Below are 25268 nucleotides of genomic sequence, written 5' to 3'. Positions count from 1 at the left end.
GAGGGCCGGCAGGTCAAATCCCCCGTCTGGGGACCCAGCAGCTCTGCGTCTGGTCTGTCCCTCCCAAGGGATCATAAGTTAGCTGGAGAGCTGACCTGTCTGCACATTCCTGCTGGTGTCCCCCTGCCCCCCCACCCCCATCCCCGCCTGTCCCCCCGCCAGTCCCTCCCCCACTCAGGAGCTTCCCTGTCTTGGGGAGCCCCCTCTTCTTGCCCGCCTCCAGGTGGAGGGAGAGGGGAGGGAGGGGCCCCCATTGCTTATTTCTCAGCTCCCGAGAGAAGCGGCCCTCCAGCCCCTTGAGACTCAGGATCTGCAGGAGGCCAGGGACAGCCAGGAAGCTGTGGCCTGTGGTGCAACCTTCTGGGAACAGCTGCTGGAGCAGGACCCCCACTGCCGGGACCAGCTGGCTGCCACTCCAGGCACTTACTCGGCTCCAGGACTGTCCAGGGGGTCCCACGTGGGACAGACACCCGGCTGGCCTGGCTCACAGAATGGGGGCAGCCGCCAGCCCAGCAGCTGCGCCCGCCCCACCCCATCAGGGCTTCCCTTGAGGACAGCGTGGGCCAGGAGCCGGAGGGGAGGAGACCCAGTGGCCGAAGTCACCCAGACGCAGAAACAGCTGGGCCTCAGGCCTCTAGGTCCAGTCCCATCTCCCCAGTGTCCTTGAGCTCCTGTCCAGAGTGGGAGGGTTTGACTGGCAAACAGAGATGGTGGAGTCCAGTGCCCCAAAGCAGGGCACCCCCCAACCGCCCTGCAAACCATAGGTACTTAATAATTGTCCTCCTTCGCACCCGTGGGGCTCTGAGCATCCTCCCTTCAGCTGCAGGGGGCCCCACAGGTCTGATCCCTCCTGATCCATTTCCCAATTTCAGAGTATTTATACGCCGAACCCTGGGTAGGGGGGAGCCAGGTGGGGTTGAATCTGACCTGGCCTCCTCAGGGAAGCGTGGAGACCCCAATCCAGGTGTCCCTGTCCCTCCGCAGATGGGATCTCCTGCAGGGCCCCCACCCTCCAGCACCGGCAGAGCACATCTTCGCGCACACCTGCCAGATGGGGCAGAAGCGGGGGCCAGTCTGAGGGGAGAAAACCCGAAATCTGCGAGGGGAGAGGGGGCAGCGAGGCTGCGCTCGCAGCTCACCCCCTCAGTCCCGGGGACCCAGGTCTCCAGGGTCTGAGATCGCTCGGGACTCTGGGCTGGTTCTGGGGTTGCGGGTGGGGACGGCTGGGCCGTAGATGCGACCGACGCCAGGGCTGGACCCCGCGCTGGACTCTGGGCGAGCGTCTCCGACTCCTGCCCGCGGCGCCTGGGCCGGAGCCGCCGGGGGCGCTCGGCCGCCGAGGTGCCCGAAGTTCGGAAAACAAAGAGCGGAGCCTCGAGACCGCGGAGAGCGGGCGGTCGCGCCGGGGGCCCGGGACCGGAGGGCGCGAGGAGCCGCCCGCAGCCAGGACCACGCCCTGGGGGCCGCCGCCGGGCCCCGTTCCCACGGCCTGGCCCGAGGCCAGCAGGTGTCCCTTCCGGGCGGCCGGCCGGGCCGGGGTCCCAAGGGTTAAGGCCGCCGGCCGCCCCTCCCCCTGGCCTCCCCCGCCCCTCCCCGGGGCGCGGGGCTCGGGCGCCCGGGCGGCCCGGGGCGGGGCCTGACGTCCGCGGGCGGAGCGAGCCGAGCCGGGCCGGCCGCCGCGCGCAGACCCGCCGGGCTCCCGCCGCGCCCGCCGTCCCTGGAGTTGGAAGATGGCGAAGCTGGGCGCGCGGCCCCGCGGCCCCCGGAGCCCCGCGCCGCCGCCGCCGCTGCTGCTGCTGGCCGGGCTGGCGCTGCTGGGCGCGGCGCGGGCGCGGGCGGCGCAGGGCGGCGGCTTCAGCCTGCACCCGCCCTACTTCAACCTGGCCGAGGGCGCCCGCATCGCCGCCTCGGCCACCTGTGGCGAGGAGGCCCCGGCGCGCGGCGCCCCGCGCCCCACCGAGGACCTCTACTGCAAGTTGGTGGGGGGCCCCGTGGCCGGCGGGGACCCCAACCAGACCATCCAGGTGAGCGCGGGCCGGGGGCAGGGGCGCGGGCGGGCGGGCGGGGACGCCGGCGCGGGGGACGCGTCGGGCTCGCGCTGCGAACTCCAGCCCGACTCGTCGGGGGGCCCCACGCGCCGCGGAGAGCCCGGACGCCGACCGCAGCGCCCGCGTCCCGCCCCGCCGCGGGTTCCGCATTTCGTGGGACCGAAGGGACCCCAGCTCAGCCGTTCTGGCTCAACCAAGGAAGTGCGCGTCGCTCCCGGCGGGCGCAACGCGGCGGCCCCGGGCGAGTTCGGCGGCGGCGGCGGCGGCGGGCCGGTGGGGGGCGGGGCGGGGAGGGTGCCTGGTCCCTGGCGGCCCCAAGTCCCGGGATCCCGGCGAGGGCGGAACTTGGCCTCCGCGGCCGGCTGCCTGTGGGGAGGGGGCGGACCCGCTCCGCCTTCCCCCGGGACAGGCTGGAACCTGCTGGCGACCGGCTGGGACGGGGATGGGGGCGGGAGGGGCCAGGGCGCTGCTCTTTGGGGCCAGATTTAGGAGACTCCCTCCTGAAGGGGAGGCTGGAAGCTGTGCTCGGTGGGGGTTTAGCCAGTGGGTGGGACCCTCAAGGTGGGAGGGGGACAAACGGATTTTGACCTGGGGAATCAGGGGCAGCCTCTCCGCCGCCCCGCAGGTCAGCCGTGGGGACATCCAGGGTGTCCAGGAGCTCTGCTTAGCCCATGCTAGGCCCTTCTTCCCACTCCTGCCAAAGCTTAGGGAGAGTCTGGGGGCCCCAGGGCTGTTGTAACCTGAGCCTCAGCCTCCAGGGACCTGCCCGGCTGCCACCTTCCTGGTAGGAGAGGCTGGGGGAGGGAGGAGGGAGTTGGTGAGTGGAGTGATGGGCTGGGTGATGAATGGGGCCGCCTCAGCTGGGGCCCCTTCCCTGCCCTCAGCCTCTGCCTGGCCTGCCTCTTTCCCTGGGCCCTGGGGGGAGGCGGAGGGGCTGGTGCTGAAGAGCCATCTGGGACAGCAGGTCCTCTCCCTTGGGCTCCTGGACACACCTGGACTCTCCTCAAAGCTCTGCACAGCTGAGCAGCAGGTCTCAAGCCCACACTTCAGATGGAGAAGCTGAAGCCTGGGAAGCCCTAAAGCCAGGCCAGGATCTGGCTGGGGTCAGAGGGGGACCTGGGTTCCCCAGCAGCAGCCCTCAGTGCACCTGGGCCAGGTCAGGGGAAGGGGCGGGGTGGGGGGCTCTGGCTGAGCCCCCCAACCCCCACTTCCCGGCCCAGGATGCTCAGCTGGGATTCTGCTGCTCAGCAGCCCAGGCTCCAGGCTCCAGCTCCGGGTCACTGCCTAATTGCCCCCCTGTGCTGCCCGCCCAGGCCCTTGAGTAGGGGCAGCTGCGTGGATCCCTGAGGGAGGGGCCGGTCCTTGCCCCCTCGTGGTGCTTAAAGGAGCAGCGCAGGAGCTGGTGGCCCGGGATCAGAGCCCCTCTCCTTCGCTGTGTGGCTTCCCTTCCTGAGCCTTGGGCTCCTCATCTGTAACATGGGCACAACGCCATGCCTGCCTCGCCTGAAGTTCCGAGCTTTTGACCTGAGGAGCCTGGGGAGCCCTCTGCCACACAGGGACCTCTTGGCAAGTGGCTGTGGCCATGGCGTTGTGGGAGCCCTGAGTGAGAACGTCAGCCCTGCCCCGACCCCCCAGCGCACAGACTAGCAAGTCAGAGGCAAGACATCCCTTTGAAAGTCTGCACCCTCGGTCCTTAGCACCCTGTGCTGGGGCTGCCCATGTGGCAGAAGGACCAGCCAGAAAGACTGATGGCCAACAGACATGACCTGAACAGTCTGGTGACCTCGGGCGAGTTGCTGTACCCCCTGGAGCCTCTGCCGTCTCCTCTGGGGGCAGCCAGTCTGCACACCGCCCTGGCCGCCCCTGGGGTTGGTGATAGGGCTCTGTCTGGGGCCGAGTGGCCGGGCACAGCTTCCCGTCCCAAGACCCAGTCTTGTGACAGCAGGATGAGTGGGCCAGGGAGGATGGGGCGGAGGCCCAAGGCTGCAGGCCAGCAGCTCCCAGGGGTCCCGTGGGGTTTGGCTGGGGGGTGTGCCAGCCGGGGCCTGGGGTGAGCCCTGCTGGGCCTCTGGGCCGGGTGGTCCTGTGGGCAGCTGGGGTGGGCAGAGGGCTGCTTGGGAATCTGGCCCTGCGACTTCAGGTGGGCATCAGGGGAATTCTGAGCAGGCTGCAGCCCTCGGGGCAATTGGGGGCTCGGCTGCCAGCATGGTGACTCACTGGGAGGGGAAGTCCTTATCACCCCTCCTTGTTTCCTGGCTCTGTTCCCAGCAGGACCCTCTGCAGCCCAGGGCGGAAGGAGTCGGGTTTCCCGCCCTGTCCACTGCGAGCCCAAGTCAGGCAGAGAGGGCGGCAGGGCCCACGTCACCGAGGGGCCCTGCTGAGGCCACGCGGGGCGTTGACCTTTGGCGCCTTTGACCCTTGACCCAGGCAGCCTTTGGAAGGCCCCACCCCAACCAGGTGGCCCTCCCCACCTCCTCCGAGAAGCCTCCCAGCCCGTCCAGCCCCAGGCGGCCCACCCCCATGTGGCCATGCTTCCCGCGCGCCTCTCGGACCCCACCTCTGCCCTCCCTGGGAGCTCCCACAGGTCTGCGCGCCAGACCCCGGTTCCAGTTTGGGGGTCACCATTTGACCTTGGTGGCATGGCCTGTACAGATGGTGTCCTTTTCTGGGTGTCCTCTTGCGGTAGCCCCTCAGTATGATGGCTCTGGAGGGTGGCCTCAAAGACACAGTTAAGAATTAGGCAGGTGCACCCCCCCCAGGGAGGCGGTAAATGGAGCCGATTCCCCAGCTCGTGAGGTGGAATAAACACAGGGGGGTTGTCAGGTCAGCTTCTTGGGTGGTCTAGAGCTGGGGGGTGCTTGCTGAGAAAGTGACATCTGAACTGAGATGGAAGGCAAGAGGCCAGGGTGCCAGGGCCCCAGGCAGGAGCCGGGTCCGCAGGGGTCCTGGCAGCTGGATGGGCGGCGTGGTGCCTGGGCAGCCGCCTCCTGGCCTTGCCATCCAGGTGCCCTGCGGAAACCTGCGCAGAGGAGCCAGGGAGGGGGCACATCCTGGTGTGGGGAGGCCTGGGGCTCTGAGCTGCCGTCCTGGGGGTGGGGGGCAGGGCAGTTCCCACGCTCCCACCTCCAGCTCCTAGGAGAGGTCTGGCCCCCTGGGAGGCTGGAGCCCCATGTCCCAGACATGGCCTCTCTTGGCCTCAGTCAATGCCAAGTCTCCGAGGGCCTTTGTGCGCCGCTGTGTGCCAAGGGAGGGCAGGTCTGGTTTCCTCTGGGTGGGGGGTTGGGCCTCCACTGAGCCAGCAGCCAGGGCCCAGCTCTGACCCCCGCCGCCCCCCGCTTCCAGCACCTGCTCCTTCCTCAGGGGGACAGCAGGCTGGGAGATGCTGGGAGCCTCCTCTGTCTCCTCAGAGGAGAGGCCCCTGGCAGGTGGCTGGACCGTGACAGAAGCAGCTGCCAAGCTCCACAAAGCAGGTGGCAGCATTGCCCCCACTCTGCAGATGGGGACACTGAGACTCAGCGGCTGCTGTGACTTGGCCATGTCCCAGACTCAGAAGCGGCAGAGCCAGGAGATCCAGGCCTCGTCTGCCCACACGTGCTTACTCTGGGGCCTGTCCCCACAGGCTGCCGGAATGGCTTAATTCCATCTCTCAGGAGACCTTAATCCAGCTGGCTCTGGGCGAGCCTGGCTCTGGGCGAGCCTGGCAGGGAGGTGTGGGGGATAGGCTGGTGGAGGCGGGAGGAGTCTTCCGTCTACAGCCCCACCTCACTCCTCAGGTCCTGCCTGGCTCCATCCTTCCCGAGCCCTCTGAAGCCCCTGCAGCGGCCGTGGGGGTGGGGGAGTAACGTGTGCCCTGCCCCCTCAGCTCCTGGCCTTCTTGCTGTTTACGCCTCGGCTCTTCCTGCCCCAGGGCCTTTGCACAGGCAGCCCCTCTGCCTGGGGAACCAGCCCACGCCTTACTGGGGAGTCCTCAGATGCCACCTCCTCAGAGAGGCCCCTCGTGCTTCTCCCGCCTAAAGTGGGTGCCCCTCTGCCTCCCCCCTCCTTTCCTCCGTAACGGGTGCGGCTGTCTCTCACACGAGCCACGTCCCGGGTTGAGGATGCTGTAGGCACTCTCCCGCCCTGAGAATGAGTGAATGGTGGGCCAGGGTCCTGGATGGGAGGTGGGGCCAGCGGGGGCGGGAGGTGACGGGGCAGGGGTAGCGTTCCCAGCCCTTCCCTGCCATCTGACCGCCTCTCCCTCCCCCCACAGGGCCAGTACTGTGACATCTGCACGGCAGCAAACAGCAACAGGGCACACCCCGCGAGCAACGCCATTGACGGCACGGAGCGCTGGTGGCAGAGCCCACCGCTGTCCCGTGGCCTGGAGTACAACGAGGTCAACGTCACGCTGGACTTGGGCCAGGTAGAGTCCCTTTTGTGCCTGCCGCAGCCCGACCCCCCTGTGCCTGGAAGAAGGGCCCCCCCGGGGCCCGGACTGGAAGCTGAGGTCTCCAGCCGGCGGCCCGGAGGCTGGGAGCAGAGGCTGGGGCAGAAGGCGCGGCAGTGAGCACCTCGTGTTTGTTTCTCAACGTCCTTGCTGTGCGCGGGGACGGGGGGCTGCATGGGGGGCCAGGAGAGGTCACAGGGAGGGCGAGGGCGAGGGCGCCGAGCCAGGAGGACACCGCACGAGGGGGGACCACATGCTGCGAGCCCCTGGGGCCCCTGGCCAGGCGCCCTGGTGTTTGCTCAGGAATCCTCTGCGGGCGGGAGGGGAGGGGCCCGGGAATGCGGGGGAGGCCGCGGAAGTGGACATTCCTGGGATACCTGTGCTGCACCGGGGAGGCCACCGAGGGGTTGGGTGTGCGCAGGCAGGAGCGGGCTGGACGCCCACGGGCCGTCTCGCGCCCCAGGTGATGTCGTGAGGGCCTGGCCTTGGTCTCCCGGCCTGTGAAATGGGCCCGCAGGCCCGTCGCCTCCCTGGGTGGGGCGGGGCGGGGGCAGGTAGATGGGCCGGCCTGGGAGTCGGCTGCGAGGTCCATCCTGCCCACCCCATCCCTGTTCCCAGGGGCCCGGTGGGGGCGCTGGACGGCAGGTCCAGGCAGGCCTTGCTACTATGCTGGCGTGCCACCTGGTGGGGTCTCTCCCCCTCGCTGAGCCTCTGTCCCGCTGTCTGAGGAGAGGTGGCTGGAGGGGCAGGCCCTGCGGGGAGGTGCAGGGACAGTCTTGGGTGCTTCCTGACCCTGGAGGGCAGCTGGGCGGGGGGGTGGGGAGTGGGTTCAAGTCCCAGTGAGAGACCTGGGACTTCCGGGGGGCATGGGTTAGCTGTTAGGGCCCGGGGCTGGCGGGGCCGCCTGGCCCACGTCTGGGTGGGCCTGGGTCTCCTTCCCTTCGGCTCACAGGGCTTGCCCCACGTCTGTGCTCTCCTGTCCCTGGAGCCTGGGCACGACCTCAGGGACAACCCTGTGTGCCCTCTGCCCAGGTGCGGCCACGGGGCTGCCGAGCTGCTGGGCTCTTCTCGCGCCACCTCTGGGGACAAGCCTGGCCAGACGAGGGTGGGGCAAGGGCCCTCGCTGGGTGCACGATGGCCAGGTCTCCATGAGTGGCCTGGGCTGGGTGGGGCTGGCGGCGGGGGAACTCGGCGGCCCTGGGCTGTGGCCCCACCTCCCAGCCTCGGCGTCCACATGTGTGAAGTGGGCCGGCGGCTGGGCCTGGGCTGTGTGTGCATCCTGCCGCTCCAAGCCTCAGTTTCCCCAACTGAGACGTGACACAAAAGGGGACGGGGCCACCCCCAGCGCTGTTTGTGGGGAGATGGACCAGCCCGTAAGCTGGCCATTCTCTTTCTCCCTTCCCCGCCCTTCCTTCCTTTGGGGCCTGCCCACCGCTACCCAGCTACCCAGGCTCCGGCTCCCCACCCCACCCGGCCAGCCACCCACCCACCCAGTTCCCAGCCGCCCACGGGAGGGGGGTGAGGGGGCAGCCCACCTGAGCGCCGTGGAGCTGGCTCGGGCAGAAGAACACGGGTCCCAGCTCCTTGCGCAAGGGCACCCGCTTCCCCGCCTGTTTCTGAGCCCCGGTGGAATTCCACAGGAAGCGCCCGCCTTCACCGCGGGCCCCTTCAGAGAGCGGCTCAGCGCCCCGTCCTCCCCCGGCCGCTGCGCAGTGACTGGGTCCTTTTGGGGTGCCCTGCTTGAGGGGGTAGGGGACAGAGGCCTGGACCTGCATTGGCAAGGGAGCCCCACGTGGGGTCGGAAGTGGGGACTCTGGAGGATGGAGGTGACACGGCTAGAGTGCTGGGGGGCCTCGTGGAGTGGGCCTGAGATGCGTCCAGCCGACCTTCACAGTGACTCTGGGCTCTGTGCCCTCAAGTCCCCCCAGGTCAGGGGATGGGAACGGCTGGGGTCCCAGTCAGGCGGAGGGTGTCCCCAGGGCGGGGCCCTCTGGGCACACTCCCTGGTGCGGGTGGGAGGGGCCTGGCGCAGCTAGCCCGGCCCTGGGGGCGGGGGTCCTTTGAGGCGCAGGTCCTGGGGCCGAGAGGGCAGTGGGGCTGGGCATTCCCCCTGCGGTGGCTGCCAGTGGCCTTTGTTCTGGGACCTGGAGCGGATGCCCCAGGAAAGGGGGGTGCAGCCGGCCCTGGGCATCAGGACTTCCTGGCCTGCAGCCCTTCTCCTGCCCAGGGGTGGAGCCTGCCTGTCCCGCTGTCCTCGGCTCACCCTCATCCCCTCTGACCTCCCTTGCCCAGGGTGGAGTGGGCACCGTCGCACCCTCTTCCTCCCATTTTGCAGATAGAGAAACTGAGACCCAGGAGCTGAGTCCTGGCCGGGGGGCGGGGGGGATATGGAGACGCCCAGCCCTTTGCTCCCTGCCCCGCACGCCACGTGGGCCTCGACCAGGAGCCCTCAGACCCGCGAGAACGAGCTGTAGGACTGACCCCTGTGGGCTGCTCGCCTCAGCTGGGGTCCTCTAGAGTGGGCAGCCCCCCCCCATAGCTGGGGACTAAGGGGACAGTTTCTGGATCCCCAGCAGGGATCCCCCCATCCCCACCTGCACGCTCTTGCCTGCTTCCTGCCGGAGGAGCCTCACCCAGCCCTGTGCCCAGGTGGTCTCACGGAGCTGGGCAGGGCGAGTCCCCCACCCTCTCCAGGCACCCCCGGTGGCCTGGCCTTGGGGATGGGCTCTCCCCGCAGCCCCCGCCCCAACCTGCAGGCTGTGCCCTTGTTCCCCAGATGCAGCTGCAGATAAGGAATGCGATTCCCTCCTGGGCCCTGGGTGGGGCCCGGCCCAGCCCTGGCTCTCAGGGGAGTAGCCTGGAGAGGGGGAGGGGCGGGGGAGGGTGGGGGGGTGCGCAGCGGAGGTAAAGGTGGGGTGTAGGCTGCGGGGGTTGCATGTGAGGCCAAAAGTGTCGGTTGGGGGACTAGAAATGGCAGGGCCAGGGGACTCTGCCCCGGCCCCCAGGGGACCGCAGGGAGGCGGGGAGGGCGCCAGCTGGGCCCCCACCAGCTGGCGGGTCAAGCAGCAAAGCTCTGAAGCAGACCACCATCCGAGGGCGAGACCCCCGTAGCGCCGCTGGGGAGGAGGGGCTGGGCCTTGGTCCCCCTCTGCACGTGGGCCAGGGCCCCGGACACCCCGGCTCCCCGCGCAGCTGCCCACCCCAGTGCCCCCCCGCCCCAGACGGGCCAGCTCGGGGCTCCCTGGACAGGCCTCCTGGTCCCGGCATGCCCGCTGGCCTGCCGGGTTATGAGGTCATGGCCACTGGCCTGGCTGTCCAGGCCCAGCTGGGCAGGTGGCCAGGGCCCCAGGAGGGTCAGCGGGCTTGTTGGAGGGAAGGGACAGGAAGTTCGGCTGAGGCTGGGCAGGCTCCGGTCACAGAGCCCAGCGGCCTGGACAGGTGCGGGGGCTGGTTCCCTGGGGAGGACAGCGTGAGGCAGGGTGGCAGCCCTGCACAGCCCGCCTCCCTGCCTGAGAACCTCGAGCTCCTGCCTTTGCTGGTCCCTTTGCTCAGAGGACACGGGGTCCTGAGGCCGCCCGTGGCGGGGTGGGGTCTGCACCCCCAGCTGCCCTGCACGTGCCGCTGCCGCCTCGCCCACCCGGCCGTTCTGGCACACTCGGCTCTGCTCGCTCTGGGCACACATGGGTGCCCTGCCACCTCACACTGGCCTCCCCCAGGCTCTGGGGGCCCCAGGGCTCCTGTCTGCGGTCTGTTTTTAAACAAATGCGGTGGCGTTGGTCTCTAGTGATACCGCTCTCAGGAGACTAAACTGTTTGGGTGTCGGGATCCCCTTGGGATAAACTCCGCTTCCTGGGGCCAGGGTTGACCATCTGGCCTGAGCGGGGCCTGGGCTGCGGGCAGGGAGCTCTGGGCCTCAGCTGGGAGCCATTCTTGTTTACCCAGCTGGGGGCCTGAAGGGGCCTCCAAGACAGACCTTGGGTGCTGGGGGGGGGTCTCTGAACCCCCTCAGGCGCAGCTCCGTTGAAGTGCTGGGCCACACGGGGCGTTTGCTCTTCACTCCAGCTGGCGAGCTCCTGCACAGCCGTCAGAGCCCTTCCACCCCTACCCATTCCCTGAAAGTGCCCACCTGGCTCTGCGCCGCACCCGCGAGTGCTGCCCACCCTGCCGTGCACAGTCAGGGTCCCCGGGGCCTCTGCCTGCCCTCTCTGTGTTTCCATGTTCTGTTTTTCTTCCCAGCAGGGGCTTTTCCATTCCTGGAGCTGTGTCCACATGTGGCCTGTTTTGGGCTCCAGTCATGGAGATGGCCATTCTTATTTACCCAGCTGGGGGCCTGAGGAGACACGCCTGCCGGGCCTTTGCCCCTGCTGTGGCTTATCTTTACCGAGGTTTCCAGATGGGGTCTCTGTCCTGGGCAGGAGCACTGGAGAGACGGCAAACTGGGGGGTCCTGGCCGGGGGATTGAGGGGAAGACGCAGGTGGATTCAGTGCAAGGGGCCTCGAAGGCTGGCCCAGTGGTCAGGGTGCCCCGGGGCTCACCCTGGGGTGCCGATCAGAGAGCTGGCCGGATGCCTGGCCTGGGAGGGGCTTCCGCCCCGCCCCCCCCCCAGCCATGGCCTGGGACCCTGGCCTGGCCCGGGGCCCTGTTTCCTGCCGGGCCATGGCTGAGTCACAGGCTGCCTGGTGAGTCATGCTGCCGGGCCCAGCAGGGGGGCGGGGGGCCCCCTCCTTCCCCGGACAGGGCACAAGGCCTGGGTGCCCCCACCCCGAGATGGGCCGGGGCAGAGGGGCAGCCTTGGGCTCACAGGAGTTCCAGCCTTAGCCCTTTCTTGGGACGTGGGTGTCTGAGCCCAGGAGGCTGCTGGCCCGCTGTCACCTCTGACCTCCATCCCTGGGGCTCCAGAGACCCTGGTGGGGTCTGAGCCCCAGGCTCCTCTCCTGCCCTCCCTGTGTTTCCTGGTTCCGGCTACAGCCCCAGCTCCCTCCCCTCTGGACACGGAGCATGTGCTCTGGCCCCGGCCCACCTCCGGGGACAGGTGGCATCTTCCCTTTCAGGGCTTTCAGAGCCTGCACACCATGGTGAAAAGCCCTGTGCCCTGACCCCTGGCCTTTGACCTCAGCTGTGTTTGTCCCACTGCCCTGTACCCACCCAGGGCCATATAGCCACCAAAGCCTGGGTCCCCAGCCCCGGTCTCATGCTCGCCAGGCCTCATTGCCCCCCCCACCACCAGGCAACGGTCACCAGGGCAGGCCTTCGGAGTTCAGGCTGGGTGTGGGGGCCTTTGGGGGTGGCCATGGCCGAGAGGCGGGTCCGGCTGCTGTCCTGGAGACGTGCCTGCCCCAAAATAGCCAGATTTTTAAAAATAACTCAGGAGGCTTTTGTTTGGCTTTTGCTTTAAATGACTTTTTTTTTTTCCTTTTGCAGAGAACTCTAGCAGCAGGGAAGGGCGGCCAGAGTTGGCAGCTGAGCAGAGCAGAGTTGAGCGGGTGGGGGCCGGGGGATGGTGTGGGCAGAGCCATGTCCAGGGAGGCCGGGGGTCGGCACAGGCTCCCAGGCCATGCCCAGCGTGGCTGTGTGGCCCTGGGAGCCGGGCCCAGGCTGGGGACAGGTGGGGAGAGCCGATCGCATGCTTCCCATCTCTGCAGCCCAGGCCGGGGCCCCTGTGTGACAGCCAGATGACCGGGTGGACACACGGACAGAAGGCAGGGGTCTTTCTGGAAGCACAGCCAGCGTGCCGGGCCTGGGGGCGGAAGTTTCCACGCTGCCCCTGTTCTGCCTGATTGGTGTCTTCAAGTCAATATTTGTGCAAGTGCGCTCAGCTGGGAAAAATGCGACCGGCCTGCCGACCTGGGGGAGGGACAGGCTGGCCAGCAGAGGGTGCAGCCTGGTGGCCTCACTCAGGGAAAGGCGGGGGTGGGCCCTGGGGGTCCTGGCCAGAGTGTCTAATTAATCTCCATGGGGGCCGTGCTGCCGCCCCCAGAGCAGTCCATGTTGCTGGCCAGTGCCCCCTACCCGCCACGCCCCCTCCTGCACCAAGACCCCTCCTGGCAAAGGGGCCAGCCGAGGTCCCCAGGGCTTCCTGGAATGCCTGAGGGTCGGCCAGGGTGCCTGCCGGGTGTAGGGTCCATCCCCCCGAGGCCTGAGGGCTCCCTCCCCTGACCGGGCAGGGCCGAGTGAAAGATGACCTCAAAGCCTGGCTGGGGATGAATAGGCCTGCGCCGCCCCACCCGGGAAAAGGCCACTCTTGGCTTGATTTGGGCCCCTCCCTGCCAATGCCAGGCCTTCCAGGAAAGCAGGACTCACTGGCTGCCTGTCAGGGTCCTGGGACCTTACGCCCCTGCCCCCACGGCTGGATTCACAGCAGCCTGGCCTCCCCAGTGCTGGGGCCAGGAAGGGTCCACAGCCCCTCTGCTGTTCTGGGGGACATGCTGTGGCTGCAGGCTGACAAGGGGTAGAGGGGTGACTCCTTAGAGGGGACCCCAACTCTGTCCCATGTGGGCCTAGGCTCGGGGCCCTGGCCAGCAGGTCCCTGGGGGGCAGGGTGGGCTGGGGGCCCCCTGGGGGCAGGCGCCCTCCACACGATGCATGCTCACTGGCTGTGTCTGTCCCCGTCTGAGGCCTCCACTCTCCCCGTGTGCAGACTGGGTGCTCGGGGCCCCTGCCGGCCCTGCCCGGGTCTCCCTGGAGCCCAGGCCTGGCGCAGAGACCAGCCTGGACAGCGGCCCTGTTCTGCTTTGGGGCCAAGGCGGGGTGGGGGGTTGACTGGCCCTGAGAGTGGCGAGGTCTGAAGCCACAGTCCTCCCCCGTGCCACCGTGCAGGGCAGGCTGAGGCGGGGGTGGGCACCGGGTGCCACCCCCAAAGGTACGTCTGCGGGGGCACAGCCGACATGCACTGTGCTTGGGTGCCCGCCCTGTTGGGGGTCTTGGTGGCCTGATCATTGAGGCCACTGGCCAGGCACTGCCTGAGTCTACGGGCTGTTCTCAGTGGCCCCAGAACCCTTTCCTGGAGGCTGGTATCCAGGGCCGCCTGCTCCAGGTGCTGACATGGGGACCTCATGCTATGTCTCTGTGTCTATGAGGGGGTGCCCTTGGCAGTGAGAGCCCAGCTCCCCAGCCTGGAGGGGCCCTTCAGCCTCCAGGGGGCAGCTGCCTCTCAATTAGCCACCCCCCAGGCCTCGGGTGCTGGGACCCTCGGGTCAGTGTGGATGGGCTGCAGTCGGGAGGGCTTCTCAGAGGAGGTGTCTGAAGTGCCCTGTGGGGGCTGTGCTGGAGAGTCGGGCGCTGGGAGCCCAAGACCGGGGGCAGTCAGCCAAGGAGGGGCCCCACGGTGCCCTCAGGACCCGGGACGCCCAGGAATGCTGACCCCCGACCAGGAGGACCAGAGCAGTGGGGGAGGGACCCCTCTCGGGGGTGAGGTCAGGCAGAGACCGGGGAGGGAGCAGCAGAGGTGGGCCTGGGCCACCTGGGGGTTCTGGGTGCCTCTGGAAGAGCAGCCTCCCCCGCCCTTGGCCAGGTGCTGCCCTTGGGTGCCTGGTGCCCAGCAAAGCTCCAGCCTCTGACTCCCGAGTGGGCAGGGTCTCCCCAGCCCAGCTTTGCAAAGGCCATGTTTTCCAGTCTGTCTCCCCTCTTGGGGCCTCCTGACAGTGGCAGGTGGGGGCCGGGCCCTGGGTGCTCCGTGCTGCCTGCTCCGGGGCCTTTTGGGTACAGGCCAGTCAGTGGGTGAAAGGGCAGGGCTGAGTTGGCTCTGATGACGACGGAGGGTGACCAGGGTGGGGCTGGGACAGGGGCTTACTGGCTGGCTGTGCCAGGAGGCCAGGCTCGGGGGGCCTTGGGGCACTGGCTCTTCCCAGGCCAGCCACCAGAGCTCCGGGGACGGCGGGGTGAGTTCCTGTCTTTGCCTGGCCCAGCATCACCGCCTGGGCCCGGTGGTCAGGGTGTCCGAGTGGGCTCTGTCTGACTCCAGTCCCCGTCAGGCCTGCGTGCAGCCCCGGCCTGAAGGACAGCGTGGCTCTCTGAGCTCCTGGGGCTGGGCTGGGCCCTAAACCACCCCAGGCCCAAGAGGGAAGCCCTCTAGAAATGCTGGGTTCTAGGGTCATCTCTGCCCCCCGGTGCAGGCTCCGGGGCCGCGGGCCGGCCAGCAAGCAGGGGAGTGCTGCTCGGGGTGTGCTCTGGCTGCTCCTGGCCTTTGGGGCCACACCCACAGATGTCCGCCTCAAGCCCCGCCTCACGGGGTGGGCGGGCACGGGGCCGCGAGCGGCAGGGAAGGGGTCTCGGGGTGACTGCACACTCCCTGCCCCCAGGTTTTCCACGTGGCCTATGTGCTCATCAAGTTTGCCAACTCCCCTCGACCGGACCTCTGGGTGCTGGAGCGCTCCACGGACTTCGGCCTCACCTACCAGCCATGGCAGTACTTCGCCTGTGAGTCTCCCGGAGCGGGGGGCTGGCCAGGGTGCCCCTAGGGTGGGCTGCCATTGCCGTGGTCTCTCAGGATCTGTGGACACCAGCCCCGCCCTCACGCCTGGCTTCTACGTGGGTCAGGCTGGAGGGGCTGGCTGTGCCCCAAGTCTCTGGTGCCGTCTCCCGGCTGGCTCTGGACTGGCCTGATGCCCTGGCAGCTCCTGAGCCGGCAAAGGTGGCTCAGCTACCTGGTCAGGAGAGCACAGGAGCTCTGCACCCCTGCTCCCGGGGCAGCCCTGACCAATCATGCTGATGGGGAAGCTTGGATCAGGCGGGCCTAGGACACAAACTCCGGGGCCCAGAGCGAGGGCGGGCAGTGCTATGAAGGACAGTCAGGAAGGGAGGGCTGCAGAGAGGGGACAGGCACAGCAGAGACCCCGAGGTGTCAATTCAGGAAGCCTGGGGAAGTTCAGAATCAGGAGGCACGGGCAGGGCAGCCCAGGTCGCGCAGGTGCCCTCGGCGCCGTGTCCTCTGCAGGAGGCCCTGGTGTCCCCCAGAGCGCCACGCTCAGCAGAACCCTGCCTCCAGGTCGATCCTGGCGGCTCAGAAAGAGCTGAGGCCGTGAGGCTCTGGGAAGGCAGGGGGCGGCGGCCGTAGGGCCGCTCTGGGGACTCTCCGAGCCCTGGGCCCTCGACCTCACCCCTCGGCCGCTTCCCCCAGCCTCCAAGAGGGACTGCCTGGAGCGGTTCGGACCGCGGACGCTGGAGCGCATCTCCCGGGACGACGATGTCATCTGCAGCACCGAGTACTCGCGGATTGTGCCCCTGGAGAACGGCGAGGTGGGGCGGCGGCGGGGGGCGGCGCGGGCAGGGTCTCAGCCGGCGGTCCCCCCGCCCCCCCGCCTGACCCTCGGCGTCCTCCGCAGATCGTGGTGTCCCTAGTGAATGGGCGCCCAGGGGCCATGAACTTCTCCTACTCGCCGCTGCTGCGTGACTTCACCAAAGCTACCAACATCCGCCTGCGCTTCCTGCGCACCAACACGCTCCTGGGCCATCTCATGGGCAAGGCGCTGCGGGACCCCACGGTCACTCGCCGGGTGAGCGGGAGGGGTCCGTGGGGAGGGAGCTGCAGGGGCGGTGGGGGCGGGGCTGCAGGGACCACGTGGGCGGGGCCGCGTGGGGCGGGGCCGCGTGGGGCAGGTGCGGGCGCCTGGAGCTTAGCGCGCGCACGCGCACGCGGCGTGCAGTACTATTACAGCATCAAGGACATCAGCGTCGGCGGCCGCTGCGTCTGCCATGGGCACGCGGATGTCTGTGACGCCAAGGACCCCGCAGACCCCTTCAGGTGAGACCCGAGGCCCCCCTGCCCACCCTGACAAGGAGGAGGCCTGGTCCCGTTGCCCACCATGCCACCGGCCCTCGTGACCTGCACTGGCGCCTCACCCGCAGTCTCATTCCCCCGCGTGCACACTAAGGTGGAGGGGCGGTGCCCTGTGCAGCCTCGCAGGAGCTCCCTGAGTGGGGCGCAGGCGACCTGGCTCCTGGAGCCCCCACCCTGCGGGGCACCAGCAGGGAGCTGGCGGGCTTCTCCTGCTGCTTCCCTGCCGGGGAGACCATGCAGCCCCTCCTTCTGGAGTTTCCTTGCTCTGCCCAACCGCAATTGATAGGAGAGGCCCTGAGGCCCAGGCAGTGCAGAAGCTCACCCCGGTTCTCACAGTCCAAACCCTGCCAAGGGGTGAACCCCGGGCCTCTTTAGGTGTGGCTGAGAGGTGTGAAGGTGGGAGGGGTGGGGTCCTACTTGCTGGAGAGCTCAGGGAGGCCCTGGGAACACCCTCGGCCCAGCCAGCCAGAGCACAGCCCGGGGCGTGGGTTCCTGCCTGCAGCTGCAGGCACTGAGCTTGGGCGCAGCGAATTGCTCTGGGAAATTACATGCCAAGTGGGAACAGGTGATGGTTGGGAAGGCGCCTGCCGGGCAGCCAAATTGGCCTCGGAGGAGAGGAGGGCCTGCCCTTGCCTGCCAGCCGCGCTTTGGCATCCACCGTGACTCAGGCACCTGGGCGCGGACGCCGCTGCTCAGCTCCCCAAGCAGGGCGCCCGGCGTGGGGGTGTGTCCCCAGAGCCTCACACCCCAGTGTCCTGGAATGTAAGCCTGTGTTTTCTCCCCGCACCCACCCCATTCCTGCCAGCTGGCGTGTCCTTGCCCCTCGGCCTCCATCACCATTGCCTGCACCTGCATCCCCTCTCCCACCTCCGTCCCGGCGCCATCTTTCTGCAGGCTGGCTGCCCGCCCGGTCTGTGCTCAGCCCCTTGCTCCCTTTGCCCCGTCCCTCGATTGGGAAGTCACCTGCTTTGTTTCTGTTGGTTGGTGTCTTGGGCCGCTCGCGCTGCCACAGGTTGGGTGGCTTCTAAACCCCAGAAGTGAGTTCTGGAGGCTGCTGAGGGCCCCTTCTTAGTTCGCAGATGGCCTAGTGGGTAGGTCTTCTCACTGTGTCAGTGGGGGAGGGGAGGGAGCTCTCGGGGGTCTTATGAGGACGCTCGTCCCGTGAACAGGGCTTCACCCTTATGACCTAATCACCTCACTCGCAGGCACTGTCGCGTGGGGGGGGTTCACACGTGGATTTGGGGCCGACACAGACACTGAGCTGCCAGTTGGCCGCCCTCGCGTTTCTCTTCTGGGTCTGTGGATGGCGGTGGGAGCCCTCGCTCTTCAGCAGGTGCGCCGACTGCACCAAGTCCGGATCTAACGAGCTGCCTCCCTGGGGACCCGGGGCCCCAGAGCACTAACCCCAGGCCCAGCCCCTGCCCCCAGCAGAGGCATCGCGCGCTGCCCTCCCTCGCCCCCGGTGTCCTCCCGGGGGCTGTGCAGTGCCCCGCGTGGATTCACCCTGCTGTGTTGAGGATGAATGTGTTTCCTGGGGCGTGGGAGTCGTGCTTTTTGAAAGTGTGTGTCTCTGTTCATTCACGACTGTCCCGGCCCCTGGCCCTCTGGGACTGTCAGCTCTGCCTCCTCCGTCTCTTTCCTCGAACGCCTGTGACGTCGGCAGGGACGTGTCGGCTCCTTGTACTCCCGCCTCGCTGCCCTCTGCACGGCCTCTTCAGTTCCCTGAGCCTCTCTTCAGCCGGGTCTGACCTGCCATCTCGTCCACACTTTGAATCTTAATTTTTTTTTTTTCTCTCCACACGGAAGTTCCTGGGCCAGGGATCGAACCCGAGCCACAGTAGTGACAGCACTGGGTCCTTTAACTGCTAGGCCAGTGGGGAACTCTTCCTCTGAATCTTTTTTTTTTTTTTTTTTTAATTAAGGCTACACCCCTAGCATGTGGAAGTTCCCTGGCCAGGGATTGAATTCAGGCTGCAGCTGCAGCAACCCTGGATCCCTTAACCCACTGCCCTGGGCTGGAAATTGAACCTGTGCCTCCTCAGCCACCCAAGCTGCTGCAGTCAGATTGGTGTTTTTTGGGGTTTTTTTTTCTTTTTTCTTTTTTCGCTTCTTAGAGCCGCACCTGCAGCATATGGACGTTCCCAGGCTAGGGATTGAATCGGAGCTACAGCCACAGCAACGCCAGAGCGCTGACCCACTGAGTGAGGCCAGGGATCAAACCCACATCCTCATGGATACTAGTTGGGTTTGCTTCCACTGCGCCGCAGCAGGAACTTCCGAGTCTTTAACTTCAAGAGTTTTATTGTTTACGTAAAGAGGCTGTGATTGGATTTTTGGTCACGTTTTCATAGCACCACAGTTTTCATCCCATCTTCCTCTTTTGGTTGTAACCTTTAAACACTCTCTTTTTATGGTTCGCACTTTTTTTTAAGTTTCCTTTGTATCTTTTTTGTCTTTTTTTTTTTTTTTTTTAATCTTTTCTAGGGCCGCACCTGCGGCATATGGAGGTTCCCAGGCTAGGGGTCTAATCGGAGCTGTAGCCACCGGCCTATGCCACAGCCACAGCAACGCCAGATCCGAGCCGTGTCTGCGACCTACACCACTCCTCACGGCAGTGCTGGATCCTTAACCCACGGAGTGAGGCCAGGGATGGAACTCACAACCTCTTGGTTCCTCGTCGGATTCGTTAACCCCTGTGCCACGGCGGGAACTCCTCTTTTTATGGTTTGCACGCGACTGCTCCATCTCATGACGTTCCTGGGTGGACAGCTGCTGCTGGTTGCGTCAGCCATCCTGCTGGTTTGCTTCTCTGTCGGGTCTCCAGCCGGGCTTCCTCTGTGGGTGAGAGGCTGTGCGCCCTAAATTGGGAAGAATCCAGCGTGGTTTCTCGAGGGCTTTTGCCAAACACCCTGCTTTCTGTGTTAACTTGGTTTAGTGGTGCCCTGACTGTGGATTCTTGGAAAATCAAACAGCCGCAGGGCCCTGGGTACGGATCCCTGGGGCTTCTCTCGACGACCTCGCTGCCGAGGGCATTCGTGCTTCCTGCCTGGACACTGACTCCCAGGCCCTGCAGCCCCCTCGTGGGGGAGTAGCTAGAGCGTGATTCGAGGCCCTGGGTCTCTCTGTGGCCTGGCTCCTGGGGGGTCTGCATGGGGATGCCTGGCACCGCAGCTGTGCCCCTGCCCGGGGTGCGGCTCTGACGCCTGCCCCCTTGGCTGAGTGTGGAGCTGTGTGCGGGGAGCGGGGCTCTGTGTGGAGGTGGCTCAACCTCAGTCCTCAGCTGGGGCCAGCTGTCCCCCTGCCCGCTGAGCCAGCAGGAGCTGCTCTCCAGGACGCAGGCAGGATCCCAGCCTCTGACTCTTCCACCCCCCACCCCCCCCTGGCTGGAAGAGGAAGCAGTTTTTGGCCACTTGCCCCTGGGGAGGTGCCCTGGCTACATGGGGGGGTCTGGCTGAGCTCAGGGCTGCCTGCCATGTGAGTCTGGACTCAGAGCTGGCCCCAGAAAACCATAGACTTGGCCTCGGGTCCAGGCCATGGTTGGGGGAGGGCATGGCTTGATTCGAGAGGGCCCAGGGCTCCAGCCTGACCCGCAGGCAGGTCCACCTGCCCTGACCGCTCAGCCCCCACCCACTAAAACTTCCCTGCCGTTCCCACCCTCGAGGGCCCTACATGGTCCCTGCCTTTCTCACATGCCTCTGGACCCTCAGGGGGTCTGAGCCCTTCCTGTGCCCATGTGTCCCCACAGGCTGCAGTGCGCCTGCCAGCACAACACATGCGGGGGCTCCTGTGACCACTGCTGTCCCGGCTTCAACCAGCAGCCATGGAGGCCAGCAACCATGGACAGTGCCAACGAGTGCCAGTGTGAGTGCCCCCATGTGCACGTACCCTGGCTCAGGGCTCCCACGTGCCCTCCATGCTCACACACATTCACACGTGCACACACTCAACAGACTCAGACACGTTTGCACAGCACCCCTGCTTCCTCAGGACGTGCCCACGCTCCTGCAGGTGGAGTCTCTCAGCCCATACCACACTCAGGTACGTTCGCACACATACGTACACACACCCTTACACAGGCTCGCACACCTGCCGTTGGCACACTCGGGCAACCTGGCACATTCCATCATCTGGGTTTGTGGGATGTCCCCAGGGGGCCCGGTCAGGTGGGGTCACCAAGGCGCCCTGACGGCTGAGCCCCCCCCCCCGCCCTCCAGCCTGCAACTGCCACGGCCATGCCCGCGACTGCTACTACGACCCCGAGGTGGACCGGCGCAATGCCAGCCAGAACCAGGACCACGTCTACCAGGGTGGGGGCGTGTGCATCGACTGCCAGGTGGGTGGGGCTGGGGCCGCGGCGCCTGCACCAGGGATGGGGGCCTGGGGGATGGGGCCTGGGGGGATGGGGCCCGGGCTGGGGGTGGGGCTGCGCCTGAACTCACAGCCCTGCGTCCCCCCAGCATCACACCACTGGCATCAACTGTGAGCAGTGTCTGCCCGGCTTCTACCGCTCCCCGGACCACCCCCTGGACTCGCCCCACGCCTGCCGCCGTGAGTGGGGTCAGGCTGTCTGGGGCAGCCTGGGAAAGACATCCTGGGTGTCCGGGAGCAGGGTCTGTGGGTCGGGGCGGCCTGGGGCCCGGGCAGCTCTCTGGGAGGCCCGGCCACGGCTCTCACCCCCCCTCCCAGGTTGGGGAGGCAGACACTGCCCCCCCGCCCCGGCCCCACAGCCCCAGGGTCACCTGACTTCCCACCCCCGACGCCCGCAGGTTGCAACTGCGAGTCAGACTTCACAGATGGGACGTGCGAGGACCTGACAGGCCGCTGCTACTGCCGCCCCAACTTCACCGGGGCACGATGCGACGCATGCGCCGATGGCTTCACGGGCTTCCCGCACTGCCACCGTGAGCGCGAGGCGGGAGTTGGGGCAGGGAGGGGGCCGGGCCCTGAGCCCCCAAGCATCTCCGCTGCTGGCTCGGACCCGGGGTGTGGTGGGGGGGGCAGGGGACACCCTTTCGTCCTGCCTGCCCTCCGGTGGTGCAGAGAGAACCCCCGGCTGGGTGCCAAGCCCACCGGGCTGACGGGTGCTGTCTCCTCCTCAGCCGTGTCCTCCTTTTCCAACGACACTGGGGAGCAGGTGCTGCCAGCCGGACAGATTGTGAGTAAGTGTCTCTGAGGGCCCTGTCCTGCTCCTGGTCGCACTGGAGCCGTGGGGCAGGGGCAGCCACACCCAGGCCCAGAGGGGAGAGGGCCGTTTTGCTCACCTTCGTCTGGGGTTCTGTTGTTTCTGTGCAAATAATACCCATTCATGCTAGAAAGCCTTCAAACGGACGGGGAAGCAGAACGCTGGGCAGAGAGTGATCCAGAATCGGCCCCTCCCTGTGCGGGCCGTGTCTGTAAAGCCCACCGCCCGCGCGCCTCCCACCCACACCGGCCTATAAACACCGCGTCCCGCGCTCTGCGTTCCGCGGGCACGTGCAGCTTTTATGTGACCAAAACCCCCAGTTCTTGGCGAGTTAGGTTCTTTCCAGATGTTTTTCAAGAACGTTCTAGTAAACATCCTTGAAGCCCAAGCTTTCCATGGATTCTTAACTGTTTGTGTGGGATGCTTTCCTAGAAGAAGGCTCTGGGGCACCAGACACGCGTGTTTGGGGACATTTGGGGCGGCAGGTTGCCAGACCCATCTCCGAGCGTCAGGCCGTCTGCTGGGGTGGCGCGGAGTTGGCAGCGTCACGTGTGTCAGTCATGTCGTTTCTGTCACTGCACCTGGTGGTCGGCTCTGTCCCAGAAACATTCTTGTCACCATGTGTCCCCTTTGCCGTCTTCCTGGGAACAGGATGTGCCTCTCGGCCGGCAGCTTGGCGACTGCGGCCTGGTCCTGGTTTTCCTTTCCTGGCGGCACCAGATCCAGTGTGTCCTGCAGCTGGTGGTGTCTTTGATTAGATGCCCTTTGGTTTTTCGTTGTCTTTAGCTGTGTCGCTTTGCCTGGTTTGCAAGGTTGCCTCTTCCTTGTGTTTCTGTCTTTTTTAAAAAGTGGAATATCCTTGCTTTACGGTGTTCTATTCATTTCTGCTGTACAGCAAAGTGGATTCCGTTGTACATACGCATACCCTTTTTTTTGGCCACCCCCGCAGCATGTGGCGGTACCCCGGCCAGGGATGGAACCACACCGCCGCAGGGACCGGCGCTGCTGCAGCGACCATGCCGGGTCCTTAATCCGCTGCGCCACACGAGAACTCCCATCCACTCTTCTTAAAGTGTTCTTTTCCACGATGGTGTATCGACCCTGGGCCGAGTTCCCTGTGCCGGGCGGCAGGACCTGGGCCTGTGGTGTTTCTCGACTGTTGCCGTCCCGTGTCAGTTGCCAGTCGGAGCTTGCCCACCACTTGTTTGCTGGTTCCTCAGGAGTCATGGTTTCCTTCCAAGGGGTGGTCGCCCCCACTGGTACTTTTTGCCTCTGCTTTTTGTCTTTTCTGGCCGCCTCGCAGCACATGGGGTTGCCAGGCCAGGGATCAGACCGGAGCCACAGTTGCCACCTACGCCGCAGCTGCGGCAACGCCGGGTCCTTTAACCCGCTGAGCTGGGCCGGGGATGGAACTGCGTCCTGGCGCTGCGGAGACGCTGCCCATCCCGTCGTGCCACCGTGGGAACTCCACTTTTTTTCTTGTGACTCTCTGGGCCTCATTCTTCCTGGTCTCTGACGCGGTCATCTTTCCAGGGGGGTCCCTGAACCCGACCATTCTCGTACCTTTTGGTCGTTTGGCAGTTTTCTTTTTCACACGGATGTGTTTAGTTCTTCATCGATGGGGTAAAGCGGGAGTCGGCAGCCCTTTTGAGAGAAGGGCCGAAGGGTAACTTTTTAGACACGGAGGGCCTCGCGGTCCCTGTTGCAAAGCTTCAGCTCTGCTTTTGTACGTGGCAGCTTGAAAGTGGCTGTGGACCAATAAAGCCTCACTTACAAACCAGGCCAAGGAGCCTTGGAAAGAAGCTTGCCAGCCCCTGGTGTCCTCACTGGCCTTGGTAACTGCAGCATGTCACGTTGTGGGGGGCCGCACCCGAAGCACATGAAAGTTCCCAGGCTAGGAGTTGAATCGGAGCTGCAGCTGCCGGCCTGCGCCACGATCACAGCAACGCCAGATCCAGGCTACTCCTGCGACCCACACCACAGCTCACGGCAACGCCAGATCCTTAACCCACTGAGCGAGGCCAGGGATTGAACCCAAGTCCTCATGGATACCAGTCAGGTTCATGAACCGCTGAGCCACAACGGGAAGTCCTTTTTTTCATTTATTTTTTTGTGTTAATTTTCTCTCGCACCTTAAGTTAGTCTTGGTTCTTTATATTTTCTTAGCAAATTGTGTATGTCATTTGAGTTTTCAAGTGTATCGGCGAAAAGCCATGCACAGAAATTCCCTGGTGGCTCAGTGGGTTGAGGATCCCATGTTGTCACTGCCGTGCCTTGGGTCTCTGCTGTGGCACAGGTTCGATCCCTGGCCCCAGAACTTCCACGTACCATGGGTACAGCCAAAGAAAAAGAAACAGGCACAGCATTCTGTGCTTGATTTTTAAATTTCCTTTTATTCTCTGTGTCTATTTTTCTCTTCTTTCTTTCCTTTCCTACCTTCATTAGAGCTAACAGAATCTTGTTGAGTTTTGGGGGGTTTTTAAAGTGCAGCTTAAGGTTATGTTGATAAGATCTGCTGGAGTTTTTCTCTGCTCAGTTTGGGAGAGAGATTTTACTTCCTAATATAGAAAATTTGGAACAAAAAAATCTTTCCTCCGTTCCCTCGTTTTTCCATCAAGCTGCAGTTGTCACGCACCGTTGTGTTAGTTTCAGGTGTATGACACGGTGATTTCGGGATTTCTGTATATCGTGAAATGATCACCACAGCAAGTCTAGTTAACATCTGCCCAAAAATTGTAATTTTTTCTCACGACAAGACCTTTCAGGGTCTGCTCCCTTGGCGCCTTGCAGTCATGTAGCATATGTTATCATGAGCTGTTGTCACCGCGCTGCTCCTCACAACCCCATGACTTATCTATTTTATGCTTGGAAGTTGGTACCTTTTGATACCCTCTGCATATCTTGTCCAGCCCCTAATCCCTGCTGCTGGCAGCTGCTGATCCGTTTTTTATATCCATGAGCTCAGTTGTGGATAGGTATTTTTTTAAGATTCTGTATATAAGTAAATTGTATGGTTTGTCTTTTTCAGTTTCCTTTTCATTTATTACCATTTTTATAACTTTTTGAATTAATTTTAGTCTCTCTTGATTATCAATGAAAAGATTTTTTTGTTTGTTCGTTTTTTTGTTTTTGCTTTTTTAGGGCTGCGCCCGTGGTGTATGGAGGTTCCCAGGCCAGAGGTCTAATCAGAGCTACAGCCGCCAGCCTACACCACAGCCACAGCAATCCAGGATCCAACCCACCTCTGTGACCTACACCACAGCTCGCAGCAACGCCAGATCCTTAACCTGCTGAGCGAGCCCAGGGATCAAACCCACAACCTCACGGTTCCTCGTCGGATTCATCTCTGTGCCACGACAGGAACTCCAACAAGAGGTTTAAAGCGTGGTTTCTCAACCAGGGGTGATTTTAATCCACAGGAAAATGTCTGGAAACATCTTTGGTGGCTATAGCTGGGGTGGGGGGTGGGGTCGGGGCCTACAGCACCCAGGACAGCCCCCACCCCCCCACAGGGAAGAGTCCTGCCACCCAGAATGTGCCTGGGGCCAAGGTTGAGAAGCGCTGGGTTGAAGCGGTAAATTGGCTTCAGGCTGTGGCTTTGCCCAGGCGCATCCCACGGGGCGGCGTGCCGCGTTGTCCCCGCTCGTCCTTTCTGAGTCTCTCGTTTCAGGTCTCCCTTTCCTTGCGGCCCAGGTTGCTGGGGACAGTGTCGTGCCAGGCGACTAGACTGCCTCTCCGTCTCTTTGCGGCGGTTCAGTCCTAGCTTTGCTGCCTTATGGTCAGATTCGGCAGCCTGATGACGTCCGTTTTTTGGCTTTGGGGTTTGAGATTTTTCT

The 25268-nt window shown here is 65.0% G+C and overlaps 1 protein-coding gene across 2 annotated transcripts in view; it reads left to right on the top strand.

Moving 5' to 3' along the window:
• LAMA5 (laminin subunit alpha 5) overlaps positions 1692 to 25268 on the top strand; it is a 49426-nt gene continuing 25849 nt past the window's right edge. For both annotated transcript variants that reach the window (XM_021078218.1, XM_021078217.1), the window contains exons 1-11: positions 1692 to 2024; positions 6298 to 6450; positions 14773 to 14890; positions 15591 to 15709; positions 15796 to 15966; positions 16117 to 16214; positions 19996 to 20111; positions 20465 to 20583; positions 20708 to 20798; positions 21017 to 21151; positions 21350 to 21409. In XM_021078218.1, the coding sequence (XP_020933877.1) occupies positions 1731 to 2024; positions 6298 to 6450; positions 14773 to 14890; positions 15591 to 15709; positions 15796 to 15966; positions 16117 to 16214; positions 19996 to 20111; positions 20465 to 20583; positions 20708 to 20798; positions 21017 to 21151; positions 21350 to 21409 (1474 nt within the window). In that variant the 5' untranslated portion in view covers positions 1692 to 1730. The remainder of the gene's footprint in view (positions 2025 to 6297; positions 6451 to 14772; positions 14891 to 15590; positions 15710 to 15795; positions 15967 to 16116; positions 16215 to 19995; positions 20112 to 20464; positions 20584 to 20707; positions 20799 to 21016; positions 21152 to 21349; positions 21410 to 25268) is intronic.

Source organism: Sus scrofa, chromosome 17 (assembly GCF_000003025.6).
Source record: "Sus scrofa isolate TJ Tabasco breed Duroc chromosome 17, Sscrofa11.1, whole genome shotgun sequence".
NCBI classification, from domain to species: domain Eukaryota; kingdom Metazoa; phylum Chordata; class Mammalia; order Artiodactyla; family Suidae; genus Sus; species Sus scrofa.
The sequence above is the reverse complement of the archived record's forward strand: the minus strand, read 5'-3'. Positions and strand labels throughout refer to the sequence as shown.